Source organism: Dendrobates tinctorius, unplaced genomic scaffold (genome assembly GCF_039654945.1).
Source record: "Dendrobates tinctorius isolate UK_male_01 unplaced genomic scaffold, ASM3965494v1 ptg000267l, whole genome shotgun sequence".
NCBI lineage: Eukaryota > Metazoa > Chordata > Amphibia > Anura > Dendrobatidae > Dendrobates > Dendrobates tinctorius.
Genome location: NW_027361934.1, coordinates 403499 through 431263, shown reverse-complemented (window position 1 = coordinate 431263; position 27765 = coordinate 403499). Strand labels below are relative to the sequence as shown.

The 27765-nt window shown below is 48.6% G+C and overlaps 1 protein-coding gene across 4 annotated transcripts in view; it reads left to right on the top strand.

Moving 5' to 3' along the window:
* Window positions 1–21224, top strand: part of LOC141069572 (hexosaminidase D-like) — a 33722-nt gene extending 12498 nt beyond the window's left edge. For all 4 annotated transcript variants that reach the window (XM_073559257.1, XM_073559253.1, XM_073559256.1 and 1 more), the window contains 12 exons: window positions 78–330; window positions 2333–2442; window positions 6806–6893; window positions 12879–13043; window positions 13943–14126; window positions 15466–15537; window positions 16102–16306; window positions 18326–18408; window positions 18476–18554; window positions 19028–19129; window positions 19530–19619; window positions 20150–21224. In XM_073559257.1, the coding sequence (XP_073415358.1) occupies window positions 78–330; window positions 2333–2442; window positions 6806–6893; window positions 12879–13043; window positions 13943–14126; window positions 15466–15537; window positions 16102–16306; window positions 18326–18408; window positions 18476–18554; window positions 19028–19129; window positions 19530–19619; window positions 20150–20342 (1624 nt within the window). In that variant the 3' untranslated portion in view covers window positions 20343–21224. The remainder of the gene's footprint in view (window positions 1–77; window positions 331–2332; window positions 2443–6805; window positions 6894–12878; window positions 13044–13942; window positions 14127–15465; window positions 15538–16101; window positions 16307–18325; window positions 18409–18475; window positions 18555–19027; window positions 19130–19529; window positions 19620–20149) is intronic.
* Window positions 21225–27765: the final 6541 nt, after the last annotated feature.

Below are 27765 nucleotides of genomic sequence, written 5' to 3'. Positions count from 1 at the left end.
TGTGTCCGTCCATCTCTCTATTTTCTCATTTTTTCTTTATGTTTGAGCAGATCTTGTTCTCATTTTCCTGCCTTCAGTCCTCCCCAGGTGACACCGACCATAAAGGTAGAAAACAGGGATGACTTCTTTTGGGGTGCGAAAGTGGAAAGTCCGATAGACCCAATTATCAAGGACCTTGCGCCGGAGCCGCCACGTGAGGACGATACAGTCCTTCAGTCAAAGACAAAGAAAGTGGCCGGAAAGGTGGCGAAAGATTTCAGTCATATTGAGATGAAACTAGTCCACCTGGATCTGAAGGGAGCGCCCCCAAAAGTGTCCTACTATGAGCAGGTGAGAGGACCGGCTTACATCGTTTCCTGCTATTTGGGTTCTGCAGCTGGCTGCGCCCATCGGAAACTTCACACAATGACCAATGATTTTGATGCCAAAAGGTTCAGCCATTGGGCATCAGGTCTGGTCTCTCTGTTTTGGGATTTGATGTAAATTTAATTATAGGAAATCTGATTAATAAAGCAAAATTTGGAACAGCAAGGGGTGACTGCGAAACAGAGGAGCGATTGGAGGCCAGAGATACCACAGGGGATGGCACAATGCCGAGGGACATCTGTCATAGCGAGCACAAGGCTTACAGAGCCAGCTATTCCACAGCCCGAACCTGCGCCCATCCTAAAATAATACCCCGAATAAATCCCTTTAGTGTTCCTACATAGTTTAATATCCTTTTGATGGCCTCCATGCAGTATGATGCCCCAAAGATGCCCCTCTTACATATTGCTGCACCCACATTGCCCCCTATACATTGATGCCCTCACAGCCTTTACCCACCACATAGTATGACCCCCCCACAACCCCCTCCACCCACACAGTATGATACCCATCTACCATTACACAGTATGATCCCCCCACAGCTCCCTCCACACAGTATGATGCCCCCACAATCCTCCCCACAACACAGTATGATGCCCCCACAATCCTCCCCACCACACAGTATGATGCCCCCACAATCCTCTCCACCACACGGTATGATGCCCCCACAATCCTTCCCACCACACAGTATGATGCCCCCACAATCCTCTCCACCACACAGTATGATGCCCCCACAATCCTCTCCACCACACAGTATGATGCCCCCACAATCCTCTCCACCACACAGTATGATGCCCCCTCCGCACAGTATGATGTCCAGACAATCCTACCAACCACACAGTACCATGTTCCCCTAATCCTCCCCACCACATAGTATGATCCCCCCCACAGAGTAGGTTGCCCACTCAGCACCCTCCACCCACACAGTATGATTACTCACCCAGCTACCATTACACAGTATGATGCCCTCACAACTCCCTCCACACAGTATGATGCCCCCCCAGTGCTAATTTCCCCCACAATTTGGTGCCCCTCACTCCACCAGGTGTTATAACAAATAAATACTTACCTTTCCCCTCTTCCACATGAAGCGGAGCAGATCTCTGTGTCTGTCCCCGGCGCAGTAAGTGACGTCACTGCACTTCTCGTGCCGAGCCTTGTACGGCATAGGTGAATGGTGGAGAGGAGAGCTGACGGCTCCCTGCTCCACAGCTGTATCTGTGTCCTAAAGATCAAGATATTGTTGAAAGCAGTAATTGCCTCCAACCTCCCGGGACAGTGGGGCAGCCCCCTAAATCTGGGAGTCTCCCACGGTATCCTGGACAGTTGGGAGGCACGGGCCAGGGTTTATCAGGCCGCAGATCCTCAGGAAGCCACCGGTCTTCTTTTCCACAGCTCCTCGGCTGTTGATGGAGGTGGAATCTCGTTCTGTCTGTGTCCTGCTCCAGGTGCAGCCGGCGCTGCCAGTCCTGGCCTACATCCTGCAGGAGGCAGAGTAGTGTCTCTGTCCTGCTCCAGGGACGGCCAGCGCTGCCAGTCCTGGCCTACGTCCTGCAGGAGGCAGTGTAGTGTCTGTGTCCTGCTCCAGGGGTGGCCGGCACTGTCAGTCCTGGCCGACATCCTACAGGAGGCAGAGTCGGGCGGCTTCTAGTTCACAACTGACAGATATATAGAAAACAAAAAAACTGGGGCAGACAACAAAAGTGATGACTCCAGTCGATCCACACAGGAAACCAGTGTGTCCATCTCTGCACCAGCGGCTGTGTCGTTTGTGATGTTCTGCAGCAGCTGTGGCGACTATTAGTCAGATCTCGAGAAGCTGGGTTCTCTGTTTTGAGGTTCTGCAGCAGCTGGGGTTTTTATTATGAGGTTCTGTAGCAGTTGGGGTTGTGCAGTAGCTGCAGAACCTCTTTGATATACAGTGGGCCAGTATCCCAGTGACCTGCAGTCTTTTGTCTCCTGTTAGATATTCCCGCTCCTCTCCAAGCTCGGGGCTAACGGTCTGCTGATAGAATACGAGGACATGTTTCCGTTCAGTGGAGAATTGTCCATCCTGAAGTCTCCGTACGCTTACAGGTGAGGGGGCCGTAGTCACATCCGGTGACCACCTGGCCATCATTGTAAAGGGAGGCTCCGAAAATGATTGTAATGAATGACCAGAGTCTGTAAAATGCATGATGAGAGTTGTAGTTTCTGAAGGCCAATGGCACAATTGTACTAGACAGACAAGGGTCTTATAATGACGTGAGGAGGGGGAGAGCAGCGAGGGACTACAACAGGGCAGACTCCAGTGCCACATTATAAGCAGGCTACAGCAGAGCAGACTCCAGTGCCACATTATAAGCAGGCTACAGCAGAGCAGATTTCAGTGCCGCATTATAAGCAGGCTACAGCAGAGCAGACTCCAGTGCCCCATTATAAGCAGGCTACAGCAGAGCAGACTCCAGTGTCACATTATAAGCAGGCTACAGCAGAGCAGACTCCAGTGCCGCATTATAAGCAGGCAACAGCAGAGCAGACTCCAGTGCCACATTATAAGCAGGCTACAGCGGAGCAGACTCCAGTGCCGCATTATAAGCAGGCTACAGCAGAGCAGACTCCAGTGCCACATAAGCAGGCTACAGCAGAGCAGACTCCAGTGTCACATTATAAGCAGGCTACAGCGGAGCAGACTCCAGTGCCGCATTATAAGGCTACAGCAGAGCAGACTCCAGTGCCGCATTATAAGCAGGCTACAGCAGAGCATACTCCAGTGCCACATTATAAGCAGGCTACAGCAGAGCAGACTCCAGTGCCGCATTATAAGCAGGCAACAGCAGAGCAGACTCCAGTGCCACATTATAAGCAGGCTACAGCAGAGCAGACTCCAGTGTCACATTATAAGCAGGCTACAGCAGAGCAGACTCCAGTGCCGCATTATAAGCAGGCTACAGCAGAGCAGACTCCAGTGCCACATTATAAGCAGGCTACAGCAGAGCAGATTTCAGTGCCGCATTATAAGCAGGCTACAGCAGAGCAGACTCCAGTGCCCCATTATAAGCAGGCTACAGCAGAGCAGACTCCAGTGTCACATTATAAGCAGGCTACAGCAGAGCAGACTCCAGTGCCGCATTATAAGCAGGCAACAGCAGAGCAGACTCCAGTGCCACATTATAAGCAGGCTACAGCGGAGCAGACTCCAGTGCCGCATTATAAGCAGGCTACAGCAGAGCAGACTCCAGTGCCACATAAGCAGGCTACAGCAGAGCAGACTCCAGTGTCACATTATAAGCAGGCTACAGCGGAGCAGACTCCAGTGCCGCATTATAAGGCTACAGCAGAGCAGACTCCAGTGCCGCATTATAAGCAGGCTACAGCAGAGCATACTCCAGTGCCACATTATAAGCAGGCTACAGCAGAGCAGACTCCAGTGCCGCATTATAAGCAGGCAACAGCAGAGCAGACTCCAGTGCCACATTATAAGCAGGCTACAGCAGAGCAGACTCCAGTGCCACATTATAAGCAGGCTATAGCAGAGCAGACTCCAGTGCCGCATTATAAGCAGGCTACAGCAGAGCAGACTTCAGTGCCACATTATATGCAGGGTACAACAGAGCAGACTCCAGTGTCACATTATAAGCAGGCTACAGCAGAGCAGACTTCAGTGCCACATTATATGCAGGCAACAGCAGAGCAGACTCCAGTGCCGCATTATAAGCAGGCTACAGCAGAGCAGACTTCAGTGCCACATTATATGCAGGGTACAACAGAGCAGACTCCAGGCTCACATTATAAGCAGGCTACAGCAGAGCAGACTCCAGTGCCGCATTATAAGCAGGCAACAGCAGAGCAGACTCCAGTGCCGCATTATAAGCAGGCTACAGCAGAGCAGACTTCAGTGCCACATTATATGCAGGGTACAACAGAGCAGACTCCAGGCTCACATTATAAGCAGGCTACAGCAGAGCAGACTCCAGTGCCGCATTATAAACAGGCTACAGCAGAGCAGACTCCAGCGCCGCATTATAAACAGGCTACAGCAGAGCAGACTCCAGTGCCGCATTATAAGCAGGCTACAGCAGAGCAGACTCCAATGCCGCATTATAAGCAGGCTACAGCAGAGCAGACTCCAGTGCCACATTATAAGCAGGGTACAACAGAGCAGACTCCAGTGCTGCATTATAAGCAGGATACCGCAGAGCAGACTCCAGTGCCACATTATAAGCAGGCTACAGCAGAGCAGACTCCAGTGCCGCATTATAAGCAGGCTACAGCAGAGCAGACTCCAGTGCCGCATTATAAGCAGGCTACAGCAGAGCAGACTCCAGTGCCACATTATATGCAGGGTACAACAGAGCAGACTCCAGGGCCGCATTATAAGCAGGCTACAGCAGAGCAGACTCCAGTGCCGCATTATAAGCAGGCTACAGCAGAGCAGACTTCAGTGCCACATTATATGCAGGGTACAGCAGAGCAGACTCCAGTGCCACATTATAAGCAGGCTACAGCAGAGCAGACTCCAGTGCCACATTATTAGCAGACTACAGCAGAGCAGACTCCAGTGCCGCATTATAAGCAGGCTACAGCAGAGCAGACTCCAGTGCCGCATTATAAGCAGGCTACAGCAGAGCAGACTCCAGTGCCACATTATAAGCAGAGTGCAACAGAGCAGACTCCAGTGCCACATTATAAGCAGGCTACAGCAGAGCAGACTCCAGTGCCACATTATTAGCAGGCTACAGCAGAGCAGACTCCAGTGCCACATTATTAGCAGGCTACAGCAGAGCAGACTCCAGTGCCGCATTATCAGCAGGCTACAGCAGAGCAGACTCCAGTGCCGCATTATAAGCAGGGTACAACAGAGCAGACTCCAGTGCCGCATTATTAGCAGGCAACAGCAGAGCAGACTCCAGTGCCACATTATAAGCAGGCTACAGCAGAGCAGACTCCAGTGCCACGTTATTAGCAGGCTACAGCAGAGCAGACTCCAGTGCCACATTATAAGCAGGCTACAGCAGAGCAGACTCCAGTGCCGCATTATAAGCAGGCAACAGCAGAGCAGACTCCAGTGCCACATTATCAGCAGGCTACAGCTGAGCAGACTCCGGTGCCACATTATTAGCAGGCTACAGCAGAGCAGACTCCAGTGCCACATTATTAGCAGGCTACAGCAGAGCAGACTCCAGTGCCGCATTATAAGCAGGCTACAGCAGAGCAGACTCCAGTGCCGCATTATAAGCAGGGTACAACAGAGCAGACTCCAGTGCCGCATTTTAAGCAGGCAACAGCAGAGCAGACTCTAGTGCCACATTATAAGCAGGCTAAAGCAGAGCAGACTCCAGTGCCACATTATTAGCAGGCTACAGCAGAGCAAACTCCAGTGCCGCATTATAAGCAGGCTACAGCAGAGCAGACTCCAGTGTCACATTATAAGCAGGCTACAGCAGAGCAGACTCCAGTGCCGCATTATAAGCAGGCTACAGCAGAGCAGACTCCAGTGTCACATTATTAGCAGGCTACAGCAGATCAGACTCCAGTGCCGCATTATAAGCAGACTACAGCAGAGCAGACTCCAGTGCCGCATTATAAGCAGGGTACAACAGAGCAGACTCCAGTGCCGCATTATTAGCAGGCAACAGCAGAGCAGACTCCAGTGCCACATTATCAGCAGGCTACAGCTGAGCAGACTCCGGTGCCACATTATTAGCAGGCTACAGCAGAGCAGACTCCAGTGCCACGTTATTAGCAGGTTACAGCAGAGCAGACTCCAGTGCCACATTATTAGCAGGCTACAGCAGATCAGACTCCAGTGCCGCATTATAAGCAGGCTACAGCAGAGCAGACTCCAGTGTCACATTATAAGCAGGCTACAGCAGAGCAGACTCCAGTGCCGCATTATAAGCAGGCTACAGCAGAGCAGACTCCAGTGCCACATTATTAGCAGGCTACAGCAGATCAGACTCCAGTGCCGCATTATAAGCAGGCTACAGCCGATATACGTCACTATTACTGATCACAAGTCACAATTCTAGGTCATACATACAAGAAATCTGCATTCTATGACCCCCCCCCCACACACACACACACATACACATACACGCTCGGTTCGGCTGAGTGTGCATGTGTCTCAGTGGGGAAAGGGGAATACGCTGCTGCCAATAGACCCTCATACTCATAAAATGGTCGACTGATCCATCCCACGTTCAGCTAACATTAAAGGGTATAATCCAGCCCTTGTCACTACTTCATCGGCAGGTGGGGGGCACCGCAGATCCAAAGAGATTACAAGGTTTTTTGCCGGCACGTTACATGACAAGCAAACGGCACCAATCACTTGGCAGTGAGGAGGAGAGCAGGACAGGATACCCCTTCTAATCCAATGTGTAATGGGGTCCTGCGGGCCCCTAGCTGTCACATGCTCTAGAAATGGCTGCCTCTGACCCGTCTTCTCTCTTTGCAGTGAGGACGACCTGAAGAGCATTTTGCACCTTGCAGAGATTAACAAGCTAGAAGTGGTGCCGCTGGTGCAGACGTTCGGGCACATGGAGGTAAGGCGGGGGTGTTGTGGGGTATGCCCCGTTACCCTGCCGATATCATTATAACGGGGGCAAGGCTGCTTTATAATCTGCTCTTTAGCACTACAGCGCGTCGGTGTCATACTGCGCGATGGTGATGGCTGGGATCCAGTATGGGCTGCATATTAGGGATATTTAAAGGGATAGTCCAGGATTACAGGTATACCTCTACACCTGCACTATCCCTTTAAATATCTCTAACATGTAGAGTCTGCATTTCCACAGCCGGGCTCTGATTAACGCTGTCCGGAATTTGTGCAAGTAACGGGTCCCCTTTACAGAAATGTTAGAAAACATGGAATGCTGGGAATTGTAGTTCAGTGAAGACATCAGCGCGGAGGGGATCAGCAAATGTTCTGCTCCTTCTTGGGCTTAAGGAAGCTCGTCGCTATGTAGGGCAGTAAAACGCTCAACTTTCATCCACATATACACAGAACATTGCAGTGAAATGAACTTTGACTCGGTATACAAGTCCTCCGCGGCTGCCACAGCCGGCTACAGGATCAATTACATATGGAAATCAAACGTTTATTGCCCCTTGTGATGTTATTTTTCCCCTTGCATTTTACTGCCCTCCTCACTGCTGCACTAACTGTACCTACTGGCCAAAATCCTCACGACCTCTCCTAACATGCTGACTGTAGCCTCCACTAGAGGGAGCTCACTGCATACTGAGGTATTATTGGGTTCTTCCTGGTATATATACCCCGTCCTGGGCCCATACTAGTATATATGTCCCCCATCCTAATATATATGTGCCTTATCCTGCGCCCCATCCTGGTATATATGTCCCTCCGTCCTGATATATACGTCCCTGATTCTGGTATATATGGCCCCGATCCTAATATATATGTGCCTTATCCTGCGCCCCATCCTGGTATATATGTCCCCCGTCCTGATATATACGTCCCCGATTCTGGTATATATGGCCCCGATCCTAGTTTATATGTCCCCCATCCTGGTATATCTATCCCCCATCCTGGTATATATGTCCCCCATCCTGGTATATATCCCCCATCCTGGTATATATGTCCCCCATCCTGGTATATATGTCCCCCATCCTAGTACATATATCCCCCATCCTGGTATATATGTCCCCCATACTGGTGTATATATATCCCCCATCCTGGTATATAATATCCCCATCCTGGTATATATGTCCCCCATCCTGGTATATATGTCCCCCATCCTGGTATGTATGTCCCACATCCTGGTATATACGTCCCAGATTCTGGTATATACAGCCCCAATCCAGGTATATATGTCCCCCATCCTGGTATATATATCCCCCATCCTGGTATATATATCCCCCATCCTGGTATATATGTCCACCATCCTAGAACATATATCCCCCATCCTGGTATATATCCCCCATCCAGGTATATATGTCCCCCATCCTAGAATATCCCCCATCCTGGTATATATGTCCCCCATCCTGGTATATATATCCCCCATCCTGGTATATATATCCCCCATCCTGGTATATATCCCCCATCCTGGTATATATATCTCCCATCCTGGTATATATGTCCCCCATACTGGTATATATGTCCCCCATCCTGGTATATATGTCTCCCATCCTGGTATATATCCCCCATCCTGGTATATATCCCCCATCCTGGTATATATGTCCCCCATCCTGGTATATCTGTCCAACATCCTGGTATATATGTCCCCCATCCTGGTATATTTCCCCCATCCTGGTATATATGTCCCCCATCCTGGTATATCTGTCCCCCATCCTGGTATATCTGTCCCCCATCCTGGTATATCTGTCCCCCATCCTGGTATATCTGTCCCCCATCCTGGTATATATGTCCCCCATCCTGGTATATATGTCCCCCATACTGGTATATATATCCCCCATCCTGGTATGTATGTCCCCATCCTGGTATATATCTCTCCCATCCTGGTATGTATGTCCCCATCCTGGTATATATCTCTCCCATCCTGGTATATATGTCCCCCATCCTGGTATATCTGTCCCCCATCCTGGTATATCTGTCCCCCATCCTGGTATATCTGTCCCCCATCCTGGTCTATATGTCCCCCATCCTGGTATATATATCCCCCATCCTGGTATATATGTCCCCCATCCTGGTATATACTGTATGTCCCCCATCCTGGTATATATATCCCCCATCCTGGTATATATATCCCCCATCCTGGTATATATGTCCCCCATCCTGGTATATATATCCCCCATCCTGGTATATATATCCCCCATCCTGGTATATATATCCCCCATCCTGGTATATATGTCCCCCATCCTGGTATATATGTCCCCCATCCTGGTATATACTGTATATCCCCCATCCTGGTATATATATATCCCCCATCCTGGTATATATGTCCCACATCCTGGTATATATGTCCCCCATCCTGGTCTATATATCCCCCATCCTGGTATATATGTCCCCCATCCTGGTATATATGTCCCCCATCCTGGTATATATATCCCCCATCCTGGTATATATATCCCCCATCCTGGTATATACTGTATGTCCCCCATCCTGGTATAATACCCCCATCCTGGTATATATGTCCCCCATCCTGGTATATATATCCCCCATCCTGGTATATATGTCCCCCCATTCTGGTATATATGTCCCCCCATCCTGGTCTATATATCCCCCATCCTGGTATATATATCCCCCATCCTGGTATATATGTCCCCCATCCTGGTATATATATTCCCCATCCTGGTATATATGTCCCCCATCCTGGTATATACTGTATGTCCCCCATCCTGGTATAATACCCCCATCCTGGTATATATGTCCCCCATCCTGGTATATATATCCCCCATCCTGGTATATATGCCCCCCATTCTGGTATATATGTCTCCCATCCTGGTATATATATCCCCCATCCTGGTATATATCCCCCATCCTGGTATATATATCCCCCATCCTGGTATATATGTCCCCCATCCAGGTATATATATCCCCCATCCTGGTATATATATCCCCCATCCTGGTATATATGTCCCCCATCCTGGTATATATATCCCCCATCCTGGTGTATATATATCCCCCATCCTGGTATATATGTCCCCCATACTGGTATATATGTCCCCCATCCTGGTATATCTGTCCTCCATCCTGGTATATATGTCCCCCATCCTGGTATATTTCCCCCATCCTGGTATATATGTCCCCCATCCTGGTATATATATCCCCCATCCTGGTATATATATCCCCCATCCTGGTATATCTGTCCCCCATCCTGGTATATATGTCCCCCATCCTGGTATATATGTCCCCCATACTGGTATATATATCCCCCATCCTGGTATGTATGTCCCCATCCTGGTATATATCTCTCCCATCCTGGTATGTATGTCCCCATCCTGGTATATATCTCTCCCATCCTGGTATATCTGTCCCCCATCCTGGTATATCTGTCCCCCATCCTGGTATATCTGTCCCCCATCCTGGTATATATGTCCCCCATCCTGGTCTATATATCCCCCATCCTGGTATATATATCCCCCATCCTGGTATATATGTCCCCCATCCTGGTATATATGTCCCCCATCCTGGTATATATATCCCCCATCCTGGTATATATGTCCCCCATCCTGGTATATATGTCCCCCATCCTGGTATATATATCCCCCATCCTGGTATATCTGTCCCCCATCCTGGTATATCTGTCCCCCATCCTGGTATATCTGTCCCCCATCCTGGTATATCTGTCCCCCATCCTGGTCTATATGTCCCCCATCCTGGTCTATATATCCCCCATCCTGGTCTATATATCCCCCATCCTGGTATATATGTCCCCCATCCTGGTATATATGTCCCCCATCCTGGTATATATATCCCCCATCCTGGTATATATGTCCCCCATCCTGGTATATATGTCCCCCATCCTGGTATATATATCCCCCATCCTGGTATATCTGTCCCCCATCCTGGTATATCTGTCCCCCATCCTGGTATATCTGTCCCCCATCCTGGTATATATGTCCCCCATCCTGGTATATATATCCCCCATCCTGGTATATATATCCCCCATCCTGGTATATATGTCCCCCATCCTGGTATATATATCCCCCATCCTGGTATATATATCCCCCATCCTGGTATATATATCCCCCATCCTGGTATATATGTCCCCCATCCTGGTATATATGTCCCCCATCCTGGTATATACTGTATATCTCCCATCCTGGTATATATATATCCCCCATCCTGGTATATATGTCCCACATCCTGGTATATATGTCCCCCATCCTGGTCTATATATCCCCCATCCTGGTATATATGTCCCCCATCCTGGTATATATGTCCCCCATCCTGGTATATATATCCCCCATCCTGGTATATATATCCCCCATCCTGGTATATACTGTATGTCCCCCATCCTGGTATAATACCCCCATCCTGGTATATATGTCCCCCTTCCTGGTATATATATCCCCCATCCTGGTATATATGTCCCCCCATCCTGGTCTATATATCCCCCATCCTGGTATATATATCCCCCATCCTGGTATATATGTCCCCCATCCAGGTATATATATCCCCCATCCTGGTATATATATCCCCCATCCTGGTATATATGTCCCACATCCTGGTATATATATCCCCTATCCTGGTATATATGTCCCCCATCCTGGTATATATGTCCCCCATCCTGGTATATATGTCCCCCATCCTGGTATATGTCCCCCATCCTGGTATATTTCCCCCATCCTGGTATATATGTCCCCCATCCTGGTATATATCTCCCCCATCCTGGTATATCTGTCCCCCATCCTGGTATATCTGTCCCCCATCCTGGTATATATGTCCCCCATCCTGGTATATATGTCCCCCATACTGGTATATATATCCCCCATCCTGGTATGTATGTCCCCATCCTGGTATATATGTCCCCCCATCCTGGTCTATATATCCCCCATCCTGGTATATATATCCCCCATCCTGGTATATATGTCCCCCATCCTGGTATATATATTCCCCATCCTGGTATATATGTCCCCCATCCTGGTATATACTGTATGTCCCCCATCCTGGTATAATACCCCCATCCTGGTATATATGTCCCCCATCCTGGTATATATATCCCCCATTCTGGTATATATGCCCCCCATTCTGGTATATATGTCTCCCATCCTGGTATATATATCCCCCATCCTGGTATATATCCCCCATCCTGGTATATATGTCCCCCATCCAGGTATATATATCCCCCATCCTGGTATATATGTCCCACATCCTGGTATATATGTCCCCCATCCTGGTCTATATATCCCCCATCCTGGTATATATGTCCCCCATCCTGGTATATATGTCCCCCATCCTGGTATATATGTCCCCCATCCTGGTATATATATCCCCCATCCTGGTGTATATATGTCCCCCATCCTGGTATATACTGTATGTCCCCCATCCTGGTATATATGTCCCCCATCCTGGTATATATGTCCCCCATCCTGGTATATATATCCCCCATCCTGGTATATATGTCTCCCATCCTGGTATATATATCCCCCATCCTGGTATATATATCCCCCATCCTGGTATATATGTCTCCCATCCTGGTATATATATCCCCCATCCTGGTATATATATCCCCCATCCTGGTATATATATCCCCCATCCTGGTATATATATCCCCCATCCTGGTATATATATCCCCCATCCTGGTATATATGTCCCCCATCCTGGTATATATGTCCCCCATCCTGGTATATATGTCTCCCATCCTGGTATATATGTCCCCCATCCTGGTATATATGTCCCCCATCCTCTACGACCGCAATCACTACTCCCATGGTTCTATGTATAAATTGTATGCAGTGCGCTTCTGAGCTCCCTCTCGTGGTGGCTTCTGGTAGTGCAATGTCGCCATTACTGATAATTTTGCAGCCTTGAACATTGGGCATGTCAGTCCCATGTTGGGTAATAAGTCATCGTATTAACCTAAAATCTCCATTCTTTACAGTATGTCCTGAAGCATGAGAAGTACCGAAATCTCCGAGAGGTGGAGCGTTACCCCAACAGCCTGAACCCTCACAATGCTGAGACCCTGCCGCTGATTAAAACCATCCTCACCCAAATCCTCGAAAAGCATCCAAAAAGCAGTTGGGTCCATATTGGATCAGACGAGGTGAGAACTTCCACCTAAGCAAGGTGCTGTGCAAATACATTCGCAGCACTGCCGAAAAGCGTACACAATAGTTTATTTGTCGTGGACTGATTTTGGGTTGCACAATGTATGTCGAACCCTGGGCTAATTTCCCACTAGATGACAAGACACAATCAGTGAGCTCCATCTGACTGGGAGCTCTTCCATGTCCACCTGAAAATTCATCTCTCCTTTGTTTGTGGTCATAAATCACCACGGAGGAGCTCAGAAAAAGTCAGATAACAGAGTGGCATCAGAAGGAGCTCACTGAAGGCTTCTCAGTTGACTCATTCTGCAGGCAGCAATATGCAGGGAAGCAAAGAGCCTGTAAAAGGCAAACGGTACAACATTTTTAATGAGACCTAATTTCAAAAATAGTTTTTAGCCCCTAATACATGAGTTTGAGTAAAAATAAAAAATGTCCCAAAAGGTGTCCATATCCTTTAAGCAGTAATGCTTTGTTAAACCTCATAGATGGATATGTCTGCTGTAAATCTGTCAGACCTTCCCCTGTCTAAAATAAAAAATCCTCTAAATAGAGGGAAGAGGAGGGAGATGCAGCTGCAGCCGCTATAGCTCAGCCTTTTAGGCATGGGGGGGTGAGGCAGCAGGATGAAGACATCTCATTGGTCAGCGCAGATGCACCATGATGATTAAAGGGGCAGTCCAGGGTTAGTAAAACATTGCCATTTTCTTGCCGTGTCTTCAGGTTAAGTTTGCTATGGCAGATAAACTCCACTGACTGCAATGCAGCCACGCTGTAATACCGGACACAACCAATGTACAGATGTGGCGCTGTTTATGGAAGAAAGCAGCCGTGTTGTTCCAAATCAATTTTCGAGGGAGACGTTCTAATAATTAGCTGCTATTCACAACTTTAGGTTTACCACCTCGGGGAAGGACAGGATTCCAAGTCGTGGCTGAACAGTAATAAAGGAGACCTGGGCAAGATGTTCCTCGGTCACTTGAAGAATGTGGTGGACTTCCTGTACGCTCAGTTCCCCGAGAAGAACCAGCTGATGTGGGACGACATGCTGAGATGGCTGAGCATCGAGAACATTCAGGGTGAGCAGTCACTTACCTAGTTTTATGTGATAGCCAATCAGAAGGTGGCATGGATGGGGCTACAACACACTGCAGCCAATCAGAAAGTAGTGAGGGTGGGTCTAGGACACACTGTAGCCAATTAGAGGGTGCTGTGGGAGGGGCTAGAACACATTGTAGCCAATCAGAAGGTAGTGAGGGTGGGTCTAGAACACACTGTAGCCAATCAAAGGGTGATATGGGAGGGGCGAGAACACACTGTAGCCAATCAGAATGTAGTGAGGGTGGGTCTAGAACACACTGTAGCCAATCAGAAGGTAGTGAGGGTGGGTCTAAAACACACTGTAGCCAATCAGAGGGTGATGTGGGAGGGGCTAGAACACACTGTAGCCAATCAGAATGTAGTGAGGGTGGGTCTAAAACACACTGTAGCCAATCAGAGGGTGATATGGGAGGGGCTAGAACACACTGTAGATAATCAGAATGAAGTGAGGGTGGGCCTAGAACACACTATAGCCAATCAGAGGGTGATGTGGGCGGCGCTAGAACACACTGTAGCCAAGCAGAGGATTGGGTTAGAACACAGTAGCCAATCAGATGAAAGCACAGATTACAGCAGCAGGACTTTGTGTGATAAGAGAACTGGAATTTGGACCTTCACAGCCCCCGTTACACACTGCGATATCGCTGTAAAGTCACCGATTTTGTGACATAGCAGCGATATTGCTAGCGATATCGCTGCATGTGATACTTACCTCCGACCGGCTCCCCCCGCTGGTAATCGCTGATCGCGCGAGAAGCTGCTGGACCGTTCCTCGTCGGTCACTTACTGCTGGGCTTCCTGTGGCGCCGACGAGCGACGCGTGGACGCGGGTGGGAGGACGTCAGGATCGCCTCGTCTGACAGGTAAGTAACGATCCCCGTCCCCAGCGATGTCGCTGGTGAGATCTGCTTGTGTGGCAGCTCACTAGTGACCACCTAGCGATTCACCAGCGATCCTGACCGCGTCCTATCGCTGGTCGGGATCGCTGGTGAGTCGCTAGGTGTAACGGTACCCTTACAGAAGGAGAGTCGCCCAGCAGCACAGAGTATTTCAGTGCACAATTCTTGTAGGAGGGATAGAGACAGGAGCGAGGTATAATCATGTCAGGTCTACAGCAAACCTTCCAATGTGTATGAGGGTCCCGATCCTCCCCTGATGGCAGAGGACAGGGGAAAGGAAGGATCGGGCATATTTAATTTCATCCTGCCCGATCCTTTGTGCTCCAGCTGGATAATCCGTGGCTAGAGGTGGTCAGCCGCTCGGTTCTGGGTGGGATGCGAGGAATATCCGCACATGACATTGTTCCATCTCTTGCAGCCTCTGGGATCACTCAGCGCGTGTCTCCGGTCCTGTGGATTTACCACGGCAATTTTAATATGGCGCAGATAGGTAAGTCACAACGTGAGCACATCCCCGCAGAGGTGGCGCATCAATATACACGGACGCTGTACAGTAACGGGCTCAGAGCCGCCATCGAATGTCTGCAGAGCGGAGATCAGGCCACGATGGGCAGCACAGGTGCCAGAACGCTGCCCCCTGCAGGCAGCACAGGTGCCAGAACGCTGCCCCCTGCAGGCAGCACAGGTGCCAGAACGCTGCCTCCTGCAAGCAGCACAGGTGCCAGAACGCTGCCCACTGCAGGCAGCACAGGTGCCAGAACGCTGCCCCCTGCAGGCAGCACAGGTGCCAGAATGCTGCCCCCTGCAGGCAGTACAGGTGCCAGAACGCTGCCCCCTGCAGGCTGCACAGGTGCCAGAACGCTGACGCTTATCGCAGTGATTCGCGTGTAAGGAGACTTGGTGCAATCACTAGCGAGACAGAAGGACGGTCGCTGATTTTACCCCGTACTGCAGCGTTGGGGGCGTCCGACCTTCCACGCAGGCTCATGCCTGCCGGCCTCCAGGAACATGAAATGTCATACCTCACGGCCTCCTCTTGTGTCTCTATTCTCAGAGTCCTTTATTTCCAAATATGAGAAAAGCGGATTTACAAATATTTGGTTTGCTAGCGCCTTTAAGGGGGCGTCCTCCCCAAACCAGATGTGGACCCCGATGAACCTGCACGCTAGGAACCACCAGGAGTGGGCGAAGGTCGTGAAAACCATGAACAAGTTCCCCAAGATCCACTATAGCGGCATCGCCCTAACTGGGTGGCAGAGGTCAGAAACCACGTGTGTGCCCGGGAATATACAGTGGGGAAAAAAAGTATTTAGTCAGTCAGCAATAGTGCAAGTTCCACCACTTAAAAAGATGAGAGGCGTCTGTAATTTACATCATAGGTGGACCTCAACTATGGGAGACAAACTGAGAAAAAAAAATCCAGAAAATCACATTGTCTGTTTTTTTTTTCATTTTATTTGCATATTATGGAGGAAAATAAGTATTTGGTCAGAAACAAGCAATCAAGATTTCTGGCTCTCACAGACCTGTAACTTCTTCTTTAAGAGTCTCCTCTTTCCTCCACTCATTACCTGTAGTAATGGCACCTGTTTAAACTTGTTATCAGTATAAAAAGACACCTGTGCACACCCTCAAACAGTCTGACTCCAAACTCCACTATGGTGAAGACCAAAGAGCTGTCAAAGGACACCAGAAACAAAATTGTAGCCCTGCACCAGGCTGGGAAGACTGAATCTGCAATAGCCAACCAGCTTGGAGTGAAGAAATCAACTGTGGGAGCAATAATTAGAAAATGGAAGACATACAAGACCACTGATAATCTCCCTCGATCTGGTGCTCCACGCCAAACCCCACCCCGTGGGGTCAGAATGATCACAAGAACAGTGAGCAAAAATCCCAGAACCACGCGGGGGGACCTAGTGAATGAACTGCAGAGAGCTGGGACCAATGTAACAAGGCCTACCATAAGTAACACACTACGCCACCATGGACTCAGATCCTGCAGTGCCAGACGTGTCCCACTGCTTAAGCCTGTACATGTCCGGGCCCGTCTGAAGTTTGCTAGAGAGCATTTGGATGATCCAGAGGAGTTTTGGGAGAATGTCCTATGGTCTGATGAAACCAAACTGGAACTGTTTGGTAGAAACACAACTTGTCGTGTTTGGAGGAAAAAGAATACTGAGTTGCATCCATCAAACACCATACCTACTGTAAAGCATGGTGGTGGAAACATCATGCTTTGGGGCTGTTTCTCTGCAAAGGGGCCAGGACGACTGATCCGGGTACATGAAAGAATGAATGGGGCCATGTATCGTGAGATTTTGAGTGCAAACCTCCTTCCATCAGCAAGGGCATTGAAGATGAAACGTGGCTGGGTCTTTCAACATGACATTGATCCAAAGCACACCGCCAGGGCAACGAAGGAGTGGCTTCATAAGAAGCATTTCAAGGTCCTGGAGTGGCCTAGCCAGTCTCCAGATCTCAACCCTATAGAAAACCTTTGGAGGGAGTTGAAAGTCTGTGTTGCCAAGCGAAAAGCCAAAAACATCACTGCTCTAGAGGAGATCTGCATGGAGGAATGGGCCAACATACCAACAACAGTGTGTGGCAACCTTGTGAAGACTTACAGAAAACGTTTGACCTCTGTCATTGCCAACAAAGGATATATCACAAAGTATTGAGATGAAATTTTGTTTCTGACCAAATACTTATTTTCCTCCATAATATGCAAATAAAATGGAAAAAAAAACAGACAATGTGATTTTCTGGATTTTTTTTTCTCAGTTTGTCTCCCATAGTTGAGGTCTACCTATGATGTAAATTACAGACGCCTCTCATCTTTTTAAGTGGTGGAACTTGCACTATTGCTGACTGACTAAATACTTTTTTTCCCCACTGTAGGTGGCGGTTGTGCTTAAAGGGGATGTCCACCACTGACATGATAATGCTGTATCCTTCCTTTACCAATGCCCCCCTCTCCTCTACCAATACTGCACAGGTACTCGGGTCTCTGTGACCGCTACAACCAGTCACCAGCAAGACACCGCTGGGGCCACTGATTGTCTGCAGTGGTCATATGACCACCTGAGCTTGTCCCTGCACATTCTGCTCCTATAGACTATGATCATACTGCTCTTATGGCCATGTCAAAAAGGATGCCTGCGACGGACAGTCACTCTTTATCCTTCGTCTGACATCTAGACCCCTATGGACACATTTGCATAGGACTGCACGTACATCTACAGTCACCAGCTTATTGCCTATTGTCTGTCTTGCAGGTACGACCATTACTCGGTGCTGTGCGAGCTGCTGCCGGTGGGCATCCCTTCCCTGGCTGTGTGTCTGCAGACCCTGAAGTACGGTACGTGCCTGCGCTCACGGCATGGAGACCTTATTGGCAGCATCGTCACTTACCTTCTCTCACACAGGACAATTCACCGAGGAGGCCAAGAAGGACATCGCTCACATCCTGGGATTCAGCAACATCAATGTGGAGAAGAACATCTGGTAATTAAACCTTTACCCTGTACCCGACTTATAGAAATCCTCCGATGCCCCTCACTTCCAAATCGGGGTGACGTTAAGCCTGCAGATACTGACTGGGCACGTGGCTGTTCACATGTATCTGGAGATGTGATGTTATTGGTGCTGCCTGTCCCCAATATGAGTGGCAGAGGAGAGCCCCTTTAAGGAGTTAGATGAGCGACAGGTCGCACATTTCCCCCTCTCCCCCAGCGCTTAGATATCTTCTTCCGCATCACAGACTTGGATTGAGCAAAATGGCGCATGCGCAGACCCGGCGCACCTGCTCATTACCGCCTGCCCGCGGACTTGCACGCAGGGGAGTAGTGGATAGTTGATAACCTGTTAAGGCTGGAATTCCCCTTTAAGCAAAGCTGCAATACCAGACAACCCAGGAACAAAAGTTTTATTACCGGACGACCCCATTATTGCACTAAATCTACTTTGCTTCCTCTCAGCGAAGGGACCGGCGCGTTTCCTGGAGCCGAAATTTATAACATGGTGAAGAAAGTCCACAGTGAACTGAGGAGGAAGGTTCGCGAAATCACAGAGGAGGACAGGTGAGAATTGAGACCGGTACGGTCCCCGAGGAGTGCCAGTCACAGGTACATAGGGTAGTGCCGATGCTTCTTTCCCCTGGAGCATCAGCACTACCCGGGCACCGGCTTGGCTCATATCTTTTGCATGTCCGTACCTGCCATGGCTGTGAAGCCCCCACTTATTAAAGAGTAAGGGCCACCATAAGAGATGACCGGTGAGAGGACTGGCCGACCTCCTCTTTAACAAGCCATACAACATGGCCGGGGATATTACATTGATTGTATAAGAGGAGAGAGTGAGGATCCTGATTTATTGTGGAACACAGGGGCCCCGTCCCAGAGTTTTCTCATAGGGCCCCATTATTATTATTTCTAGCCATTATTACGTCACGTTAACCCTTTGTGCCTCCTTCCTGCGCAGTGAAATCAGCAGCTGGTTCTCGCGTTACCACCGGAAACACCGATTTGCCAACCCGCACAAAATGGAGACGTTCAGCACAAAAATCATAAAGTGAGTCCAGAATCAGACACTGAGAACGGACCGTGGTCCCATCGTGACGAAATAATAGACAGACCGACGGCTTATACCGAGGACAAGCTGTAATCCCCCCGACGATCGGCCGTCCCTCCGAGGGTCTCGTGCCCTTGAAGAGGTTGTCCCCACTAAATACATTCATCATGCATCCACAGAATAAGCAATAAATGTGTTATCACTGGAGGTCCGACCATTGGAACTCCCACTGATCACGAGAATGGGGGTCCGAATGTCATTTATGTGAAAAGAAGAGGTAATGAACAGGTGAACCCCTCTGTTCACCTGTATAGGGCAGTGAGCAATTGAGGCTCCTATAAAAGTTAACGGAGCGGTGGTCTCGCCTGTGATCACTACCTCTTCACTCACCCAGGGGACTTTAAGACCCCCGTTCTCAGGATAAGCGTGAGTCCCAATGGTCGGACCACCAGTGATTGCACATTAGAATCAGATATCTTTTAGCATTTTCTTATCTGCATAACATAATATTCTTCACCATCTTCTTCCAGAGCCAACGAAGAATGGGAATCCCACGTCCAGGCCCTGCGATCTGAGCTGGACGCCATCTATTTCCCAGACACGGTAGAGGAATGGATGGAAGAGAACGTGAACCCATACATGGACGCCCTGCGAGAAATGACCAAGGACTTCCAGGAGATTCTACCGCTCTATGCCCGACCTAAGGTCCTATTGAAAAAGTGAAGGTGACAAGGAAATTCGATTTTTTTTTTTTTTTCAATCGGGGAAAAGGGTTAATATTCCGCAGAACACCGAAGCGCTTCCTTACATAGGACTGATCGCAGGGGGCTGGCAATGGCCTGTTCTCATATACATTGGATCTGAGTATTCACTATCTATATGAGAAGAGCCCCCCGGGGGTCCTGACTTGTGAAAAGTGATATTCTGCCTTATAGAAGATAGGGTTATTTCACGGTACTGTTGTCTGCACATAGAGAAGTAGCCAGAATGCCTTGGATCAATGTGATGTCCAACATTGTCCCCCCCCTCCCCCTGTCGTTTTGAGTCTACAGCTCCTATGCATTTGTATGTGTCTCCGTGGTAACAGACTACAAACAAATCTTGTGTAGTCTGACAACGCCTTAGATCTGGGAACTGCTCCTTGATGACATTAATCCTGCAATTCTGTCCCTCATTTGACTTGGATTTGGACACATAGGCTTGGATTTGGAACTGTATAACCCAAAGCGGCAGGAGATTTTTAAAAATAAAAGACTATTATGAACATCGGGGGTCCGACAATCCCACCAATCAACTGACATCAACGGTATACAATGCGGAACACCACAGGTCTGTACACAGTGGCCACCAATATAAAAATAGTGGCTGACCCCTTTAATTCCAACACTACGGGTACACACCGGCATTAATCAGCCTACGCGGTTTTTCTTTACCTGGTCTGCGCTCTGGTCCAAAAATTGCTCAGAAACTGCAGTTCTTATCTTCTCTGCTTCTTTTATTTTTTTAATTATTTTTTTTTTCAAGTAATTGAAGTAAATAATGTAAATTTTCATTCTGTTAATGTTATTTTGTGCTCGTTTAAAATAAAACATATTTTTTTAATTATCATGCGGTTTATTCATACATACATTTTGCACGCTTCCATTTTTCTATGAACAGGTCTGTATGTGCTGTAAGGACCATAGGGAAGTATTCACAATGCTGAACGATTGGGACTAGAGCACAAAATCCCACCTTTCATCTCCATTTGATCAATGTAGGATCTATATATTCTCTCTAAGGATAGGAATTAGCCATTTCACCTTGACGACGAAATCCAACCAGGGGTCTGTTCACATATACTGGTATTATTGCGGTTTTTCTGCTGCTATTATTCTTTGTAAAGTCCAGGCCACACAATGAGGGACGATACTGCTGTTTTTCTTTTAAAATGAGGGAGGTTACTGCTGTATTCCTGCTACAATCTGAAAATATACTGCTGTTTTTCCACAAGAATGAGGGACGATATTGCTGTTTTCTGCAATAATGAGGGATGACACTACTGTTTATCCTCTACAATGAGGGAGGACACTACTATTTATCCTCTACAATGAGTAAGGACACTGCTGTTTTTCCACTACAATGAAGGAGGATACTGCTGGTTTTCCGCTACAATGAGGAAGGACACTGCTGTTTTACCTCTACAATGAGGGAGGACACTGCTGTTTTACCTCTACAATGAGGGAGGACACTGCTGTTTTACCTCTACAATGAGGGACGACACTGCTGTTTTACCTCTATAATGAGGGAGGACACTGCTGTTTTTCCGCTACAATGAGGGAGGATACTGCTGTTTTTCCACTACAATGAGGGAGGATACTGCTGTTTTTCCGCTACAATGAGGGAGGATACTGCTATTTTACCTCTACAATGAGGGAGGACACTGCTGTTTTTCCGCTACAATGAGGAAGGACAGCGCTGTTTTTCTGCTACAATGAGGGAGGACACTGCTGTTTTTCCACTACAATGAAGGAGGATACTGCTGTTTTTCCGCTACAATGAGAAAGGACATTGCTGTTTTTCCGCTACAATAATGGAGGCCACTGCTGTTTTTCTGCTACAATGAGGGAGGACACTGCTGGTTTTCTGTTATAATGAGGGAGGACACTGCTGTTTTTCCACTACAATGGGGGAAGACACTGCTGTTTTACCTCTACAATGAGGGAGGACACTGCTGTTTTACCTCTACAATGAGGGAGGACACTGCTGTTTTACCTCTACAATGAGGGAGGACACTGCTGTTTTTCCACTATAATGAGGAATAAACACTGCTGTTTTTCCATTACAATGAGGGAGGACACTGCTGTTTTTCTGCTATAATGAAGGAGGACACTGTTTTTTTCTGCTACAATGAGGGAGGACACTGCTGTTTTACCTCTACAATGAGGGAGGACACTGCTATTTTTCCGCTACATGAGGGAGGATACTGCTGTTTATCTACTACATTGAGGGAGAACACTGCTGTTTTCCTGCTACATTGAGGGAGAACACTGCTGTTTTCCTGCTACAATGAGGGAGGACACTGCTGTTTTCCTGTTACAATGAGGGAGGACTCTGCTGTTTTTCTGCTACAATGAGGGAGGACACTGCTGTTTTTCCCTCTACAATGAGGGATGATACTGTTGTTTTTCTTAGAGCATGCTGCAACTCTTTAACTACAATTTTTATAATGCGGCTCTATTTAGATGATGGGATATAAAATTCTCCTGCAGTACCACCAGTGACCACTGTGGGGCAGGATTACTCCTTCATCTTACCATTAAATCTGCTAAAAAAAACCAAATCAATGGCAAATCCGGCCTGGCAGGCAGCTGAGAGGAGTCAGTGACATGCGGGATGGAGAGTGACGCGGCTCCCTGCTCCCGCTTCTCTACAGTGGTGCGCCCATTTCCCCAATGCAATGGAAAGTGTTGTCACATCCCTCCCTAATGACAATTATTATCAACTCACTGATGCCGCCAAGACGTCTCATTACTTTAACCCTCCATTTATTATTCATTGCTTCTATTATGTGGAAAACAGTCAGGCAAAAGAAGAAATTAAAAAACAAACTCAGAATGGGCCCCAAATAAGAAGCTTGATAACGTAAGTCCATAGTTATTATTTTAACTGCCTTTAGCCACCACCAGGGGGAGCTCTCTGCATATAGATATACAGGGCGAGGACTGGACTATAGAAACAGATGACAATGTGCTCAGCATTTCCAGGAGGAAGAACAGAGGGACAATGCGACGTCACTAGACACGACTTCCCAGAATGTTATTTAATTAACAGTACTAGTATTTGCTAAAACAGATAATTCAGGAGAGCTGATGGGCCCCCTGTAAGCTTTAACCCATGAATACCAAGTTATGTCTGTTATTATATACAGACCCCGGACAGGAGAGCGTCTCCTATAATCAATGCAGATTTATTCCAGCCGGCCCCAGAGGAGCGGAGGGGCATCGTCCCCACTGTGTCCGATCATTAATGTCGTCTGTCCGCGCTGCATCTGCACCCGCTCGTCTGGACTGCATCGATTTATGCAGAGCCGGACTGTGAGGGTCTGTGCACATGGTGCGGATTCTCCTGCGGATCTGCAGCGGATTTGGCCCTGAGGGTCCGCAGCAGTTTCTACTGCGGTGTACAGTACCATTCAAATCAACCTATTTTCAAAAACGCAGTGCGCATGCTGCGGATTTTTCCGTGCAGATTTGCTGCGGGTACAGATCAACAGCATGTCAATTCTTTTTTGCTGCTCCGCAATGTTTTTAGACCTGCTCCATTATAGGAAAACGCAGGGGAAAACCGCAGGAAAACGCTTAATCTGCAGGTGAAACGCAGGTCATTTGACCTTCGGATTTACCTGCGGATTTAAGCCAAATCCGCCCGTAAAAATCCGCAGCAGAATCCGCAGCGTGTGCACATACCCTGAATGTAAAGGAAAAGACCCCCAAACCAGAGACCCCCGTACCATGTCTGAGCCATCCCTGGATGGGAGAAAGAATGGAGTCTAAGTGTCCCCCGAAGGGATCATTTATTTATAAAAATGTCATTCCTATCTCATATCCATCACTTCTATTATCTCTCATCTATTATCTATCATTTATCTATTTATCTATCTATCTATTATCTATCATCTATCTATTATCTATCTATCTATTATCTATCTATTATCTATCTATCTATTATCTATCTGTCTATCATCTATCTATTTATCTATTATCTATCATCTAACCATCTATTATCTATCTATTATCTATCTATATCTAGCTATCATCTATCTATCTATCATCTATCTATTATCTATCTATCTATTATCTATCTATTATCTATCATCTATCTATTATCGCCCTCCTCACAGCCGTGACCCCGCATAGTGGTCACACATGCTCAGTCGCCCTGCTCACAGCCGGGACCCCGCATAGTGGTCACACATGCTCAGTTGCTCTCCTCACAGCCGTGACCCCGCATAGTGGTCACACATGCTCAGTCGCCCTCCTCACAGCCGGGACCCCGCATAGTGGTCACACATGTTCAGTCGCTCTCCTCACAGCCGGGACCCCGCATAGTGGTCACACATGCTCAGTCGCTCTCCTCACAGCTGGGACCCCGCATAGTGGTCACACATGCTCAGTTGCTTTCCTCACAGCCGGGACCCCACATAGTGGTCACACATGTTCAGTTGCTCTCCTCACAGCCGGGACCCCGCATAGTGGTCACACATGCTCAGTCGCTCTCCTCACAGCCGGGACCCCGCATAGTGGTCACACATGCTCAGTCGCTCTCCTCACAGCCGGGACCCCGCATAGTGGTCACACATGCTCAGTTGCTTTCCTCACATCCGGGACCCCGCATAGTGGTCACACATGCTCAGTCGCTCTCCTCACAGCCGGGACCCCGCATAGTGGTCACACATGCTCAGTCGCTCTCCTCACAGCCGGGACCCCGCATAGTGGTCACACATGCTCAGTCGCCCTCCTCACAGCTGGGACCCCGCATAGTGGTCACACATGCTCAGTTGCTCTCCTCACAGCCGGGACCCTGCATAGTGGTCACACATGCTCAGTCGCTCTCCTCACGGCCGGGTCCCCGCATAGTTGTCACACATGTTCAGTCGCTTTCCTCACAGCCGGGACCCCGCATAGTGGTCACACATGCTCAGTCGCTCTCCTCACAGCTGGGACCCCGCATAGTGGTCACACATGCTCAGTCGCTCTCCTCACAGCTGGGACCCCGCATAGTGGTCACACATGCTCAGTTGATCTCCTCACAGCCGGACCCTGCATAGTGGTCACACATGCTCAGTCGCCCTCCTCACAGCTGGGACCCCGCATAGTGGTCACACATGCTCAGTTGCTCTCCTCACAGCCGGACCCTGCACAGTGGTCACACATGCTCAGTCGCTCTCCTCACAGCTGGGACCCCGCATAGTGGTCACACATGCTCAGTGGCTCTCCTCACAGCTGGGACCCTGCATAGTGGTCACACATGCTCAGTCGCTCTCTTCACAGCTGGGACCCTGCATAGTGAACCTATAAAAAGCATGGAGTGGGTGAAGAATGGTGACGCCGGGTGGAGGAGGCCTGATAAAAATAGAAGCCACATAGTGAAACTACAGAGCATCCAAATGTGCATTCAGTGGTAGAAAACGAGGCGCGGAGCGGACCGTGTAAGGGGACAGTTCTGGAACTGTTGCAAAGTTTCCAAAGTTGCGTTATCAACTTTCCAAAACTTTCAAAAGTTGCATTAAAGACTTTCCATTTGGGTTTTTTTTCTTGAACCTTTGGGATCCATATAACCCAAGTTAAAAAACTTTCAGAAACTTTGTTCTGGAGTTTGTGCCTCCTCCGGGGTCACAGATTTCACTTCTTTGTGATTTACTTGTTGTTAAGGCCACAGTTCACATTCTCTGTGACACAACTGGTGGGACAGGTGGCGGCATCATGTATGGCCCCACGTGACGGGCGATCCATGAACTTGAGCTGCCAGGAGTCTTCGCTCCGCTGTTCTTCCATCGTAAAGTCCGGATTATCGGATCTTCACCATCCGGCTTTTCCTAAAAAAAAAACAGCAGTGAAATTCCTTTAATCTGGAATCTGATAATCCAGAGTGTGGTAATTGTTCACAGAATAAGGAGTAATTCAGGAGACAAATCATTTGGATTCTGGACAGAAATTTTGCATTTTAATTACATTCCAATTATCCAGAATATCTTAATAGCCCGGCATCCTTTACATCCACTAATACTCAGAGTTTCTAGGGGAGCTGTCAGGATGATATTACTACTAGATCTAGTGCTCTGATTGCACTGGAATAAAACAACACCATTCTTGCAGTAATCCGATGTGACAGCACTGAGAAATCGAGCTTTAAAGCCGCATGCAAATAAGACTGTTAGTGCACGAGGGCGGGGCGATGCACCAGAATCTAGTGACACGCCCCGAGTGCACTTCTGGGATCATTCTTGTAGATGGGCGATTTCTGCAGATGACCTGAAGCCTCCAGAATATGTCACTTCAAATGGAAGCTACGAAGGAGGGCGCCCCGGACCCCTGCACTGCAGGAAGAGTTTTTTCTGCCTTCTTAAGCACTGAGGTCCCCCCACCCCGGTCACAGGTTTTTCATTTCACCTCCGGCTGCAGATTTTGCTGGACTGATCCCGTGCATCTGTCCAACGTAAAATGCCAACATGTCATCCACATGGCAGCCCACGCCTGCACCCGGGACGTGGCGACGTACAGACAGTGACTGCCCGAACTTCCAGCACTGACGGATATGTGGAATCTATAGATCTTGTCGTAAGCTGCAGACGGGCGGTGGTGGGGTGAGGGCGCACGTCTGGGGGAGCCAGGGAAAGCGGCAATCCATATAATCTATGGCTATGACTGCTAGTGGTATAGCGGCACTATGCCAGTGGTATGGCGGCACTATGACTGCCAGTGGCATGGTGGCACTATGACTGCCAGTGGCATGGTGGCACTATGACTGCCAGTGGCATGGTGGCACTATGACTGTCAGTGGCATGGTGGCACTATGACTGTCAGTGGCATGGTAGCACTATGACTGTCAGTGGCATGGTGGTACTGTCTATGACTGCCAGTGGCATGGTGGCACTATGACTGTCAGTGGTATGGTGGTACTGTCTATGACTGACAGTGGTATAGCGACACTGTCTATGACTGCCAGTGGTATGGCGACACTATGACTGCCAGTGCTATCGCCGCACTGTCTATGACTGACAGTGGTATAGCGACGCTGTCTATGACTGCCAGTGGTATGGCGACGCTGTTTATGACTGCCAGTGGTATAGCAACGCTGTCTATGACTGCCAGTGGTATAGTGGCACCATGACTGCCAGTGGCATGTGACCGGTAATGATACTGCTGGGGGGAGCCAGGGAAAGTGGCAATCCATGTAATCTATGGCTATAACTGCTAGTGATATAGCGGCACTATAACTGCCAGTAGTATGGCGGCACTGTCTATAACTGCCAGTGGTATAGCGGCACCATGACTGCTAGTTGCATAGTGGCACTGCCTATGACTGCCACTGTATGGCAGCACTGTCTATGACGGCCAGTGGCATGTGGCCGGTAATGATAATGGCCACACTGTATGAGGCCGGT